The sequence below is a fragment of the Pecten maximus genome, unplaced genomic scaffold (assembly GCF_902652985.1).
Source record: "Pecten maximus unplaced genomic scaffold, xPecMax1.1, whole genome shotgun sequence".
Classification (NCBI taxonomy): domain Eukaryota; kingdom Metazoa; phylum Mollusca; class Bivalvia; order Pectinida; family Pectinidae; genus Pecten; species Pecten maximus.
This window is the reverse complement of record NW_022979416.1, coordinates 1-13,346: the sequence shown is the minus strand read 5'-3', so window position 1 is coordinate 13,346 and position 13,346 is coordinate 1. Positions and strand designations below refer to the sequence as shown.

Here is a 13,346-nt window from a genome sequence, read left to right as displayed (position 1 = left end):
AGGTCACATACCTACCATATACAGGGACAAGTCACATACCTACCATATACAGGGGCAGGTCACATACCTACCATATACAGGGGCAGGTCACATACCTACCATATACAGGGGCAGGTCACATACCTACTGTATACAGGGGCAGATCACATACCTACTGTATACAGGGGCAGGTCACATACCTACTGTATATAGGGGCAGGTCACATACCTACCGTATACAGGGACAGGTCACATACCTACTGTATACAGGGGCAGGTCACATACCTACCATATACAGGGGCAGGTCACCTACCTACTGTATATAGGGGCAGGTCACATACCTACTGTATACAGGGGCAGGTCACATACCTACTGTATATAGGGGCAGGTCACATACCTACTGTATATAGGGGCAGGTCACATACCTACTGTATACAGGGGCAGGTCACATACCCACCGTATACAGGGGCAGGTCACATACCTACCATATACAGGGGCAGGTCACCTACCTACTGTATATAGGGGCAGGTCACATACCTACTGTATAAAGGGGCAGGTCACATACCTACTGTATACAGGGGCAGGTCACATACCTACTGTATATAGGGGCAGGTCACATACCTACTGTATACAGGGGCAGGTCACATACCTACTGTATACAGGGGCAGGTCACATACCCACCGTATACAGGGGCAGGTCACATACCTACTGTATATAGGGGCAGGTCACATAACTATCGTATATAGGGGCAGGTCACATACCTACTGTATACAGGGGCAGGTCACATACCTACTGTATACAGGGGCAGGTCACATACCTACCATATACAGGGGCAGGTCACCTACCTACTGTATATAGGGGCAGGTCTCCTACCTACCATATACAGGGGCAGGTCACATACCTACCGTATACAGGGGCAGGTCACATACCTACTGTTTACAGGGCAAGTCACATACCTACTGTTCACCTTTCTTGTATACGTGAAATAAGACTTGGCCACGTTTCCCTTTGATTCAAGCCAATGTTATTGTGGTAGAAACAAGTCACACGACTCATGATTTTTGGATATTGAATTTATTTCACACTTTTCACAGTTAAAGCTAAAGCTTGTGTCTTTTATAACTTTTAAAAAATAAGTTACTCGTGTGGAATAAATTCCATATCCAACAACCACTCGTTGTGTAACCTCGAGCTCTATTTCAAAACTATTCCAGAGATGATTTCTGAATTGTGGGTGTTTGTTGAAACTTGTTACATATGGATATCTTGATGTATTGATCCTGTTTGTTTATGTTTCCATGTTATAAACTATCAATTATTCCTGCCGCGAAATGCTAATCATATATATACATATTTAATGATTGTATAATGAGGCCAAAACTTACACAGGATATCCAATGAAACAAGGTGGTCTATTTTCTGGTAATGAAATATATTCATTCACCTGACTGAAATTTCCCAGTAGGTATTTATCTCATGAAATATTCCTCCTCATGTTCCATTCATTATGAATATTAAATAATCAGGTCATTAATTATTATAATTCAGTGTTTTGGTACAGGGTAAAGTTAAACAGTCATGTTTTGTGTGGTATGGATACAGGCCCTCTAGGCCTCTTGTTATAATTTAGTGTTTTGGTACAGGGTAAAGCTAATCAGTCATGTTTTGTGTGGTATAGATACAGGCCCACTGGGCCTCTTGTTATAATTTAGTGTTTTGGTACAGGGTAAAGCTAATCAGTCATGTTTTGTGTGGTATAGATACAGGCCCACTGGGCCTCTTGTTATAATTTAGTGTTTTGGTACAGGGTAAAGTTAATCAGTCATGTTTTGTGTGGTATGGATACCATGGCTGTGGGAGACTAACATGGCCTACCCTTACACTCAATAATTCAGACTTTTGTATGAATATTTCATCAACCATTAATGGGATACACCACACATTATTGTTGAACTATCATACTCTGTAATGTCTGTTACAGCTCGTTCATCAACTCACTTTTCATGTTTCAGCTTCCAAGACGGCCGTCTTGGCCTCTCATTGACATATATTTATGCCCTTCTCTCAAATTCTAAGATTAAACTTGTAATCATCTTTTGTAATGTTTCAATTCTGAGTTATTACCCACTTATTACAAGCCCAACATAAGCTTTGATATCTGTTTGAAGATTCCCCATGATATTCCTGCTCATAAAATGTTCATGAGAAGGTTTGTGTTAACTGTACCACTGCTGATCAGCTGACATAATTGATGAACAAAATATTTGATGATTAACATTTTGTACTCTTGGGTCTTTAATTATTTCTGACAGATAATAACTCTGTAGATGAATAGGCTGTCCGGTGAAACACCGTTACAGGTGAAACTTGGCAACATTAATTATAGATAGGTGTAATTATGAGGATAAAGAAGTCATCTAATTGAGCTCACTCTACCAGAATTCTGTCATAGTTTAATATTAATTGGTAGTGTATGATGATTTCTGTAAAGTACAAATAGCTTCAAATGTCATTGAACCAATGACCCATCAACAGGTCCCACTCACTGTACCAATGACCCATTAATAGGTCCCAATGTCACTGTACCAATAACTCATCAATAGGTCCCACTGTACCAATGACCCATCAATAGGTCCCACTGTCACTGTACCAATGACCCATCAATAGGTCCCACTGTAACAATGACCCATCAATATGTCCCACTGTACCAATGACCCATCAATAGGTCCCACTGTCACTGTACCAATGACCCATCAATAGGTCCCACTGTCACTGTACCAATGACCCATCAATAGGTCCCAATGTCACTGTACCAATAACTCATCAATAGGTCCCACTGTCACTGTACCAATGACCCATCAATAGGTCCCACTGTACCAATGACCCATCAATAGGTCCCACTGTACCAATGACCCATCAATAGGTCCCACTGTCACTGTACCAATGACCCATCAATAGGTCCCACTGTCACTGTACCAATGACCCATCAATAGGTCCCGCTGTCACTGTACCAATGACCCATCAATAGGTCCCACTGTCACTGTACCAGTGACCCATCAATAGGTCCCACTGTCACTGTACCAATGACCCATCAATAGGTCCCACTGTCACTGTACCAATGATCTATCAATAGGTCCCACTGTCACTGTACCAATGATCCATCAATAGGTCCCACTGTACCAATGACCCATCAATAGGTCCCACTGTACCAATGACCCATCAATAGGTCCCACTGTACCAATGACCCATCAATAGGTCCCACTGTCACTGTACCAATAACCCATCAATAGGTCCCACTGTCACTGTACCAATGACCCATCAATAGGTCCCACTGTAGCAATGACCCATCAATAGGTCCCACTGTCACTGTACCAATGACCCATCAATATGTCCCACTGTCACTGTACCAATGACCCATCAATATGTCCCACTGTACCAATGACCCATCAATATGTCCCACTGTACCAATGACCCATCAATATGTCCCACTGTACCAATGACCCATCAATACGTCCCACTGTCACTGTACCAATGACCCATCAATACGTCCCACTGTCACTGTACCAATGACCCATCAATAGGTCCCACTGTACCAATGACCCATCAATAGGTCCCACTGTACCAATGACCCATCAATAGGTCCCACTGTCACTGTACCAATAACCCATCAATAGGTCCCACTGTCACTGTACCAATGACCCATCAATAGGTCCCACTGTCACTGTACCAATGACCCATCAATAGGTCCCACTGGCACTGTACCAATGACCCATCAATACGTCCCACTGTCACTGTACCAATGACCCATCAATAGGTCCCACTGTCACTGTACCAATGACCCATCAATAGGTCCCACTGTCACTGTACCAATGACCCATCAATAGGTCCCACTGTCACTGTACCAATGACCCATCAATAGGTCCCACTGTCACTGTACCAATGACCCATCAATACGTCCCACTGTCACTGTACCAATGACCCATCAATAGGTCCCACTGTCACTGTACCAATGACCCATCAATAGGTCCCACTGTACCAATGACCCATCAATAGGTCCCACTGTCACTGTACCAATGACCCATCAATAGGTCCCACTGTCACTGTACCAATGACCCATCAATAGGTCCCACTGTACCAATGACCCATCAATAGGTCCCACTGTCACTGTACCAATGACCCATCAGTAGGTCCCACTGTCACTGTACCAATGACCCATCAATAGGTCCCACTGTACCAATGACCCATCAATACGTCCCACTGTCACTGTACCAATGATCTATCAATAGGTCCCACTGTACTAATGACCCATCAATACGTCCCACTGTCACTGTACCAATGACCCATCAATAGGTCCCACTATACTAATGACCCATCAATAGGTCCCACTGTCACTGTACCAATGACCCATCAATAGGTCCCACTGTCACTGTACCAATGACCCATCAATAGGTCCCACTGTCACTGTACCAATGACCCATCAATAGGTCCCACTGTACCAATGACCCATCAATACGTCCCACTGTACCAATGACCCATCAATACGTCCCACTGTCACTGTACCAATAACCCATCAATAGGTCCCACTGTACCAATGACCCATCAATAGGTCCCACTGTCACTGTACCAATGACCCATCAATAGGTCCCACTGTACCAATGACCCATCAATACGTCCCACTGTCACTGTACCAATGACCCATCAATATGTCCCACTGTACCAATGACCCATCAATAGGTCCCACTGTCACTGTACCAATGACCCATCAATAGGTCCCACTGTCACTGTACCAATGACCCATCAATAGGTCCCACTGTCACTGTACCAATGACCCATCAATAGGTCCCACTGTCACTTTACCAATGACCCATCAATAGGTCCCACTGTCACTGTACCAATGACCCATCAATACGTCCCACTGTACCAATGACCCATCAATACGTCCCACTGTCACTGTACCAATGACCCATCAATAGGTCCCACTGTCACTGTACCAATGACCCATCAATACGTCCCACTGTCACTGTACCAATGACCCATCAATACGTCCCACTGTCACTGTACCAATGACCCATCAATAGGTCCCACTGTACCAATGACCCATCAATAGGTCCCACTGTACCAATGACCCATCAATAGGTCCCACTGTACCAATGACCCATCAATATGTCCCACTGTACCAATGACCCATCAATAGGTCCCACTGTCACTGTACCAATGACCCATCAATAGGTCCCACTGTCACTGTACCAATGACCCATCAATAGGTCCCACTGTACCAATGACCCATCAATAGGTCCCACTGTACCAATGACCCATCAATAGGTCCCACTGTCACTGTACCAATTTACCAGGTACATCGACTTTACCAGGTACATCGACTTTACCAGGTACATTGACTTTACCAGGTACAGTTTCTTTACCAGGTGTATTAACTTTACCAGGTACATTAACTGTGATTTCTGTCCACAGGAAGCAAGGAGATGATTTGACTTGGAAATTTGTGGAGAAAAGGGACCGAAAGAAAAGTGTCGTAAGTTTTGGACAGGATAGCCTTGGTACTGTGTTAGTGATAGACAGCTACAGATCTATTACATATTGTAAATTTGACATTAGAATATTTGGTGAAAAATCCACCAAATCTTATACAAAACTAGCTTTAAGATTTACACAATTGATGCTATATGAGCTATGGATTACCTCAAAGAAAACATGAGATAGTGTTTGTTTCTTAACACAAGTCCATCTGAAATCAAAAAATTGAAACACAAGGAATTTTTATCTGATGATACACTCGTACATATTTGTGTCTATTAAATTGTCAGTTAAATAGAAATTCTGTTAAATGCTTTGATGATTATCTTGTATTTAGACCATGTTTATACCTGGAGTTGGAGGTGTTTGGGGGACACAGTGTTTAGTGTTAGTTATAGCCTATTCTAATCACTCTGAGATCACTATCTGATATCTGTAAGTATAAAACTGTTGCTAATTGATGCCTCTTTCCTTTTACAGGTGAAGACACAGCACCGAACAGCACCTGAGGAGGAGGGAGAAATTGTAAAATTGTTTGCCAATCTCCGCACGTCACCCTCTCTCGGCTGTAGGTAGGTCCTCCCAATAAATGACCTGTCCAGTGAATTAACAATTGTCACCTTCTCTCCACTGTAGGTAGGTCCTCTGTTCGGGAATCACCGAATGTCACCCTCTCTTGGTTGTAGGCAGGTCATCTGTCCGGTGAATCACTGAGTGTCACCCTCTTTCGGCTGTAGGTAGGTCATCTGTCCGGTGAATCACCGAGTGTCGCCCTCTCTCGGCTGTAGGTAGGTCCTCTGTTCGGTGAATCACCGAGCGTCGCCCTCTCTTGGCTGTAGGTAGGTCCTCTGTCCGGTGAATCACAGAGTGTCGCCCTCTCTTGGTTGTAGGTAGGTCCTCTGTTCGGGAATCACCGAATGTCACCTTCTCTCGGCTGTAGGTAGGTCCTCTGTCCGGTGAATCACCGAGTGTCGCCCTCTCTTGGTTGTAGGTAGGTCCTCTGTTCGGGAATCACCGAATGTCACCTTCTCTCAGCTGTAGGTAGGTCCTCTGTCCGGGAATCACCGAGTGTCGCCCTCTCTTGGCTGTAGGTAGGTCCTCTGTACGGTGAATCACCAAATGTCACCCTCTCTCAGCTGTAGGTAGGTCCTCTGTCCGTTGAATCACCGAATGTCGCCCTCTCTTGGCTGTAGGTAGGTCCTCTGTCCGGTGAATCACCGAGTGTCGCCCTCTCTTGGCTGTAGGTAGGTCCTCTGTCCAATGAATCACCGAGTGTCACCTACTCTCCACTGTAGGTAGGTCCTCTGTCCGGTGAATCACCGAGTGTCACCTTCTCTCCACTGTAGGTAGGTCCTCGGTTCGGTGAATCACCGAGTGTCACTCTCTCTTGGCTGTAGGTAGGTCCTCTGTTCTGTGAATCACCAAGCTTCGCCCTCTCTCGGCTGTAGGTAGGTCCTCTGTCTGGTGAATCACCGAGTGTCGCCCTCTCTTGGCTGTTACAATTAGGTAGGTCCTCGGTTCGGTGAATCACCGAGTGTCGCCCTCTCTTGGCTGTAGGTAGGTCCTCTGTCCGGGAATCACCGAGTGTCGCTCTCTCTCCACTGTAGGTAGGTCCTCTGTCCGGTGAATCACCGACTGTCATCCTCTCTTAGATGTTAAGACAGGTTCGCCTGTCAGTTGAATCACACTGTGTGTAATATCTAATGAACAAAGTGATATTGATACTGTAGGTCAGTAAGAAATGATATTTCTGTCTCATTTTAGAATTATGAGTGGTCCCCATGGTCGTGGAATATACATCCAGAGGGTCGGGCCACAGAGCTTGGGGGAGCAAATCGGCCTGGAAATTGGAGATCAGATTCTGGATGTCAATGGTATAAGCTTCCTGGACGTGACACATAACGAGGTGAAATATTTTACATATTATACAAATATGTGTAAGAAACTATAAAGGGCTATTCCAGAATTGTCTGTGTGGGATTGGTGGTCAGGCACTGTATACTTAATATAATTTAATGTTTAATTGGTGGTAGGGTTTCTGAAAAAATGCCTCTCACCCCTCTGATATGGATAATCTTGGAACAGCCTTAATAATAAAGGAAAAACTCCATGATTCTGGGATGTCTGACATCATTATAACTACAACTATTGTACAGCAATGATGTGGATCAAGCTTTAACTAGCGGAAATAATTCATTGAGTAATAAAACATGTGCTGTCAGTTGATAAATTATGTTAATTAATTGTCACAATATTGATTCTTATAAATATTTTACTAATTTTATTCAGGCCATTGTAGCGCTTAAGAGCAGCAAGGAACTTAATCTTGTCATCAGAAAAAAGTCGGTAAGTGTACATCCAGTCATTGATAATGTTTTAATGCTCTAATTGAGAGGAAATAAAAAACATTTATTTAATAATACATGTTTGTACTTGTAATTGTGAAAAGGAAAGTACATATATGTAATACTCTCTGTAGATTGTAACATTCCATACACGGGATATTAACATTCCATACACAGGATATTAACATTCCATACACGGGATATTAACATTCCATACACGGGATATTAACATTCCATACACGGGATATTAACATTCCATACACGGGATATTAACATTCCATACACGGGATATTAACATTCCATACACGGGATATTAACATTCCATACACGAGATATTAACATTCCATACAGGGGATATTAACATTCCATACACGGGATATTAACATTCCATACACGGGATATTAACATTCCATACACAGGATATTAACATTCCATACACGGGATATTAACATTCCATACACGAGATATTAACATTCCATACACGGGATATTAACATTCCATACACGGGATATTAACATTCCATACACGCGATATTAACATTCCATACACGAGACATTAACATTCCATACACGGGATATTAACATTCCATACACGAGATATTAACATTCCATACAGGGGATATTAACATTCCATACACGGGATATTAACATTCCATACACGGGATATTAACATTCCATACACTGGATATTAACATTCCATACACAGGATATTAACATTCCATACACGGGATATTAACATTCCATACACGGGATATTAACATTCCATACACGAGATATTAACATTCCATACACGGGATATTAACATTCCATACACGGGATATTAACATTCCATACACGGGATATTAACATTCCATACAAGGGATATTAACATTCCATACAAGGGATATTAACATTCCATACAAGGGATATTAACATTCCATACAGGGGATATTAACATTCCATACAAGGGATATTAACATTCCATACAAGGGATATTAACATTCCATACAGGGGATATTAACATTCCATACAAGGGATATTAACATTCCATACAGGGGATATTAACATTCCATACAAGGGATATTAACATTCCATACACGGGATATTAACATTCCATACACGGGATATTAACATTCCATACAAGGGATATTAACACTCCATACACGGGGTATTAACATTCCATACACAGGGTATTAACATTTCATACACGGGATATTAACATTCCATACACGGGATATTAACATTCCATACACGGGATATTAACCTTCCATACACGGGAGATTAACATTCCATACACGGGATATTAACATTCCGTACACAGGATATTAACATTCCATACACAGGATATTAACATTCCATACACGGGATATTAACATTCCATACACAGGATATTAACATTCCATACACGGGATATTAACCTTCCATACACGGGAGATTAACATTCCATACACGGGATATTAACATTCCGTACACAGGATATTAACATTCCATACACAGGATATTAACATTCCATACACGGGATATTAACATTCCATACACAGGATATTAACATTCCATACACGGGATATTAACATTCCATACACGGGATATTAACATTCCATACACAGGATATTAACATTCCATACACGGGATATTAACATTCCATACACGGGATATTAACATTCCATACACAGGATATTGACATTCCATACACGGGATATTAACATTCCGTACACGGGATATTAACATTCCATACACGGGATATTAACATTCCATACACGGGATATTAACATTCCATACACGAGATATTAACATTCCATACACGGGATATTAACATTCTGTACACAGGATATTGACATTCCATACACGGGATATTAACATTCTGTACACAGGATATTAACATTCCATACACGGGATATTAACATTCCATACACGGGATATTAACATTCTGTACACGGGATATTAACATTCCATACACGGGATATTAACATTCTGTACACAGGATATTGACATTCCATACACGGGATATTAACATTCTGTACACGGGATATTAACATTCCATACACGGGATATTAACATTCCATACACGAGATATTAACATTCCATACACGGGATATTAACATTCTGTACACGGGATATTAACATTCCATACACGAGATATTAACATTCCATACACGGGATATTAACATTCTGTACACAGGATATTAACATTCCATACACGTGATATTAACATTCCATACACAGGATATTAACATTCCATACAAGGGATATTAACATTCCATACACGAGACATTAACAATCCATACACGGGATATTAACATTCTATACATGGTATATTAACATTCCATACACAGGATATTAACATTCCATACACGGGATATTAACATTCCATACACGGGATATTAACATTCCATACACGGGATATTAACATTCCATACACGGGATATTAACATTCCATACACGGGATATTAACATTCCATACACGGGATATTAACATTCCATACAAGGGATATTAACATTCCATACACGAGACATTAACAATCCATACAGGGGATATTAACATTCTATACATGGTATATTAACATTCCAAACACGGGATATTAACATTCCATACACGGGATATTAACATTCCATACACGGGATATTAACATTCCATACACGGGATATTAACATTCCATACACGGGATATTAACATTCCATACACGGGATATTAACATTCCATACACAGGATATTAACATTCCATACACGGGATATTAACATTCCATACACGGGATATTAACATTCCATACACGGGATATTAACATTCCATACACAGGATATTAACATTCCATACACGGGATATTAACATTCCATACACGGGATATTAACATTCCATACACGAGACATTAACAATCCATACACGGGATATTAACATTCTATACATGGTATATTAACATTCCATACACAGGATATTAACATTCCATACACGGGATATTAACATTCCATACACGGGATATTAACATTCCATACACGGGATATTAACATTCCATACACGGGATATTAACATTCCATACACGGGATATTAACATTCCATACACGGGATATTAACATTCCATACACGGGATATTAACATTCCATACAAGGGATATTAACATTCCATACACGAGACATTAACAATCCATACACGGGATATTAACATTCTATACACAGTATATTAACATTCCATACACGGGATATTAACATTCCATACACGGGATATTAACATTCCATACACGGGATATTAACATTCCATACACGGGATATTAACATTCCATACACGGGATATTAACATTCCATACACGGGATATTAACATTCCATACACAGTATATTAACATTCCATACACGGGATATTAACATTCCATACACAGGATATTAACATTCCATACACGGGATATTAACATTCCATACACGGGATATTAACATTCCATACACGGGATATTGACATTCCATACACGGGATTTTAACATTCCATACACGGGATATTAACATTCCATACATGGGATATTAACATTCCATACACAGGATATTAACATTCCATACACAGGATATTAACATTCCATACACGGGATATTAACATTCCATACACGGGTTATTAACATTCCATACACAGGATATTGACATTCCATACACGGGATATTAACATTCCATACACGGGATATTAACATTCCATACACGGGATATTAACATTCCATACACGGGATATTAACATTCCATACACGGGATATTAACATTCCATACACAGGATATTAACATTCCATACACGGGATATTAACATTCCATACACAGTATATTAACATTCCATACACGGGATATTAACATTCCATACACGGGATATGAACATTCCATACACGGGATATTAACATTCCATACACGGGATATTAACATTCCATACACGGGATATTAACATTCCATACACGGGATATTAACATTCCAAACACGGGATATTAACATTCCATACACGGGGTATTAACATTCCATACACGGGATATTAACATTCCATACACGGGATATTAACATTCCATACACGGGATATTAACATTGTTTTTCTGCTTACATATCCCTGAAGACATGGCTATAAATGTCATGTGTCCATCAAAACCTGTCTGTGTCAGGTGTCCATCAAAACGTTTCTGTAAATGACACCTGTCCATAAAGACCTGTCCATAAAGGTCACCTGTCCATGAAGACCTGTCCATAAAGGTCACCTGTCCATGAAAACCTGTCTGTAAAGGTCACATGTCCAAGATTTCTCTATAAAAGTTGTATGTCCATCAAGATCTTCTCATTTTGCATTTAACTTTTATGCATTTAACTTTTCGTGGAATTTGTTTAATTTTTTGAAAATCTTACATATACATGTTATTTGATTCAGGGACTTCACATAGTAGGCCTACAATCCGCTGCAGCCAACACTCATACACCGCTGCCAAAAGAACTTCCAAAACAAGATAGGGTCCAGCTGAATCAACAATATGATGAGGAACCTGCATATGCTGTGGTTGTTAAGGAAAAGAAAGTAGCACCATCTCCAACTGGAGCTCCAGCCCCCGCCCCTGCCTCCTCCCCACCACCGCCACCACCACCCCCACCACCTGTCGAACAGATCACAGACAGGTATAGCAGTTACAGCTATGACCAGGATGATGACGGTGATGAAAATGTTATGGAAATATTTTGAAGAATTATATAAATGTTTCTTTATTTTTGTTATACTATACATCAATCTATACACTGATGACATTTTAATTAAATTTCTAGTCAAGTTTGATTTAAATAATTATATGTATTAATTACAAAATGATGGTTTTACGTTTAAATCAATTCATATCTAAATGTTTCCAGTAACTACATACGTATATGCCTGTCATAAGAAATTTTTTTCTGTTATAGAAAAAGTTAAGATCATGTAAAGAATTTAAATCTGTTATCTAGAAACTGTTCCCAAGAACAAAACTTTGAGAGCCTATTAAATCCGTGATAATGTCTTACTGACATTATTTAACTAATCGAAGGGAGATAATTCTGATAATGTGTTTCTGACATTCTTTAAGTAATCGAATGGAGATAATTCTGATAATGTGTTACTGACATTATTTAACTAATCAAAGGGAGATAATTCTGATAATGTGTTACTGACATTATTTAACTAATCAAAGGGAGATAATTCTGATAATGTCTTACTGACATTCTTTAAGTAATCAAAGGGAGATAATTCTTATAATGTGTTACTGACATTATTTAACTAATCAAAGGGAGATAATTCTGATAATGTGTTTCTGACATTCTTTAAGTAATCGAATAGAGATAATTCTGATAATGTGTTACTGACATTATTTAACTAATCAAAGGGAGATAATTCTGATAATGTGTTACTGACATTATTTAACTAATCAAAGGGAGATAATTCTGATAATGTCTTACTGACATTCTTTAAGTAATCAAAGGGAGATAATTCTGATAATGTTTAGACTTTAAGAGAGATAATTCTAAATGTGTTACTGACTATTATTAGGG

The 13,346-nt window shown here is 40.1% G+C and overlaps 1 protein-coding gene across 1 annotated transcript in view; it reads left to right on the top strand.

Annotated features, from left to right (window-relative positions):
- Positions 1-13,288, top strand: part of LOC117318613 (harmonin-like) — a gene marked incomplete at its 5' end in the record, with an annotated part of 30,241 nt that extends 16,953 nt beyond the window's left edge. The window contains 5 exon segments of the mRNA XM_033873577.1: positions 5,448-5,508; positions 5,991-6,082; positions 7,275-7,416; positions 7,800-7,856; positions 12,205-13,288. Coding sequence (XP_033729468.1) covers positions 5,448-5,508; positions 5,991-6,082; positions 7,275-7,416; positions 7,800-7,856; positions 12,205-12,510 — 658 coding nt within the window.
- Between the last annotated feature and the right edge of the window lie 58 nt (positions 13,289-13,346).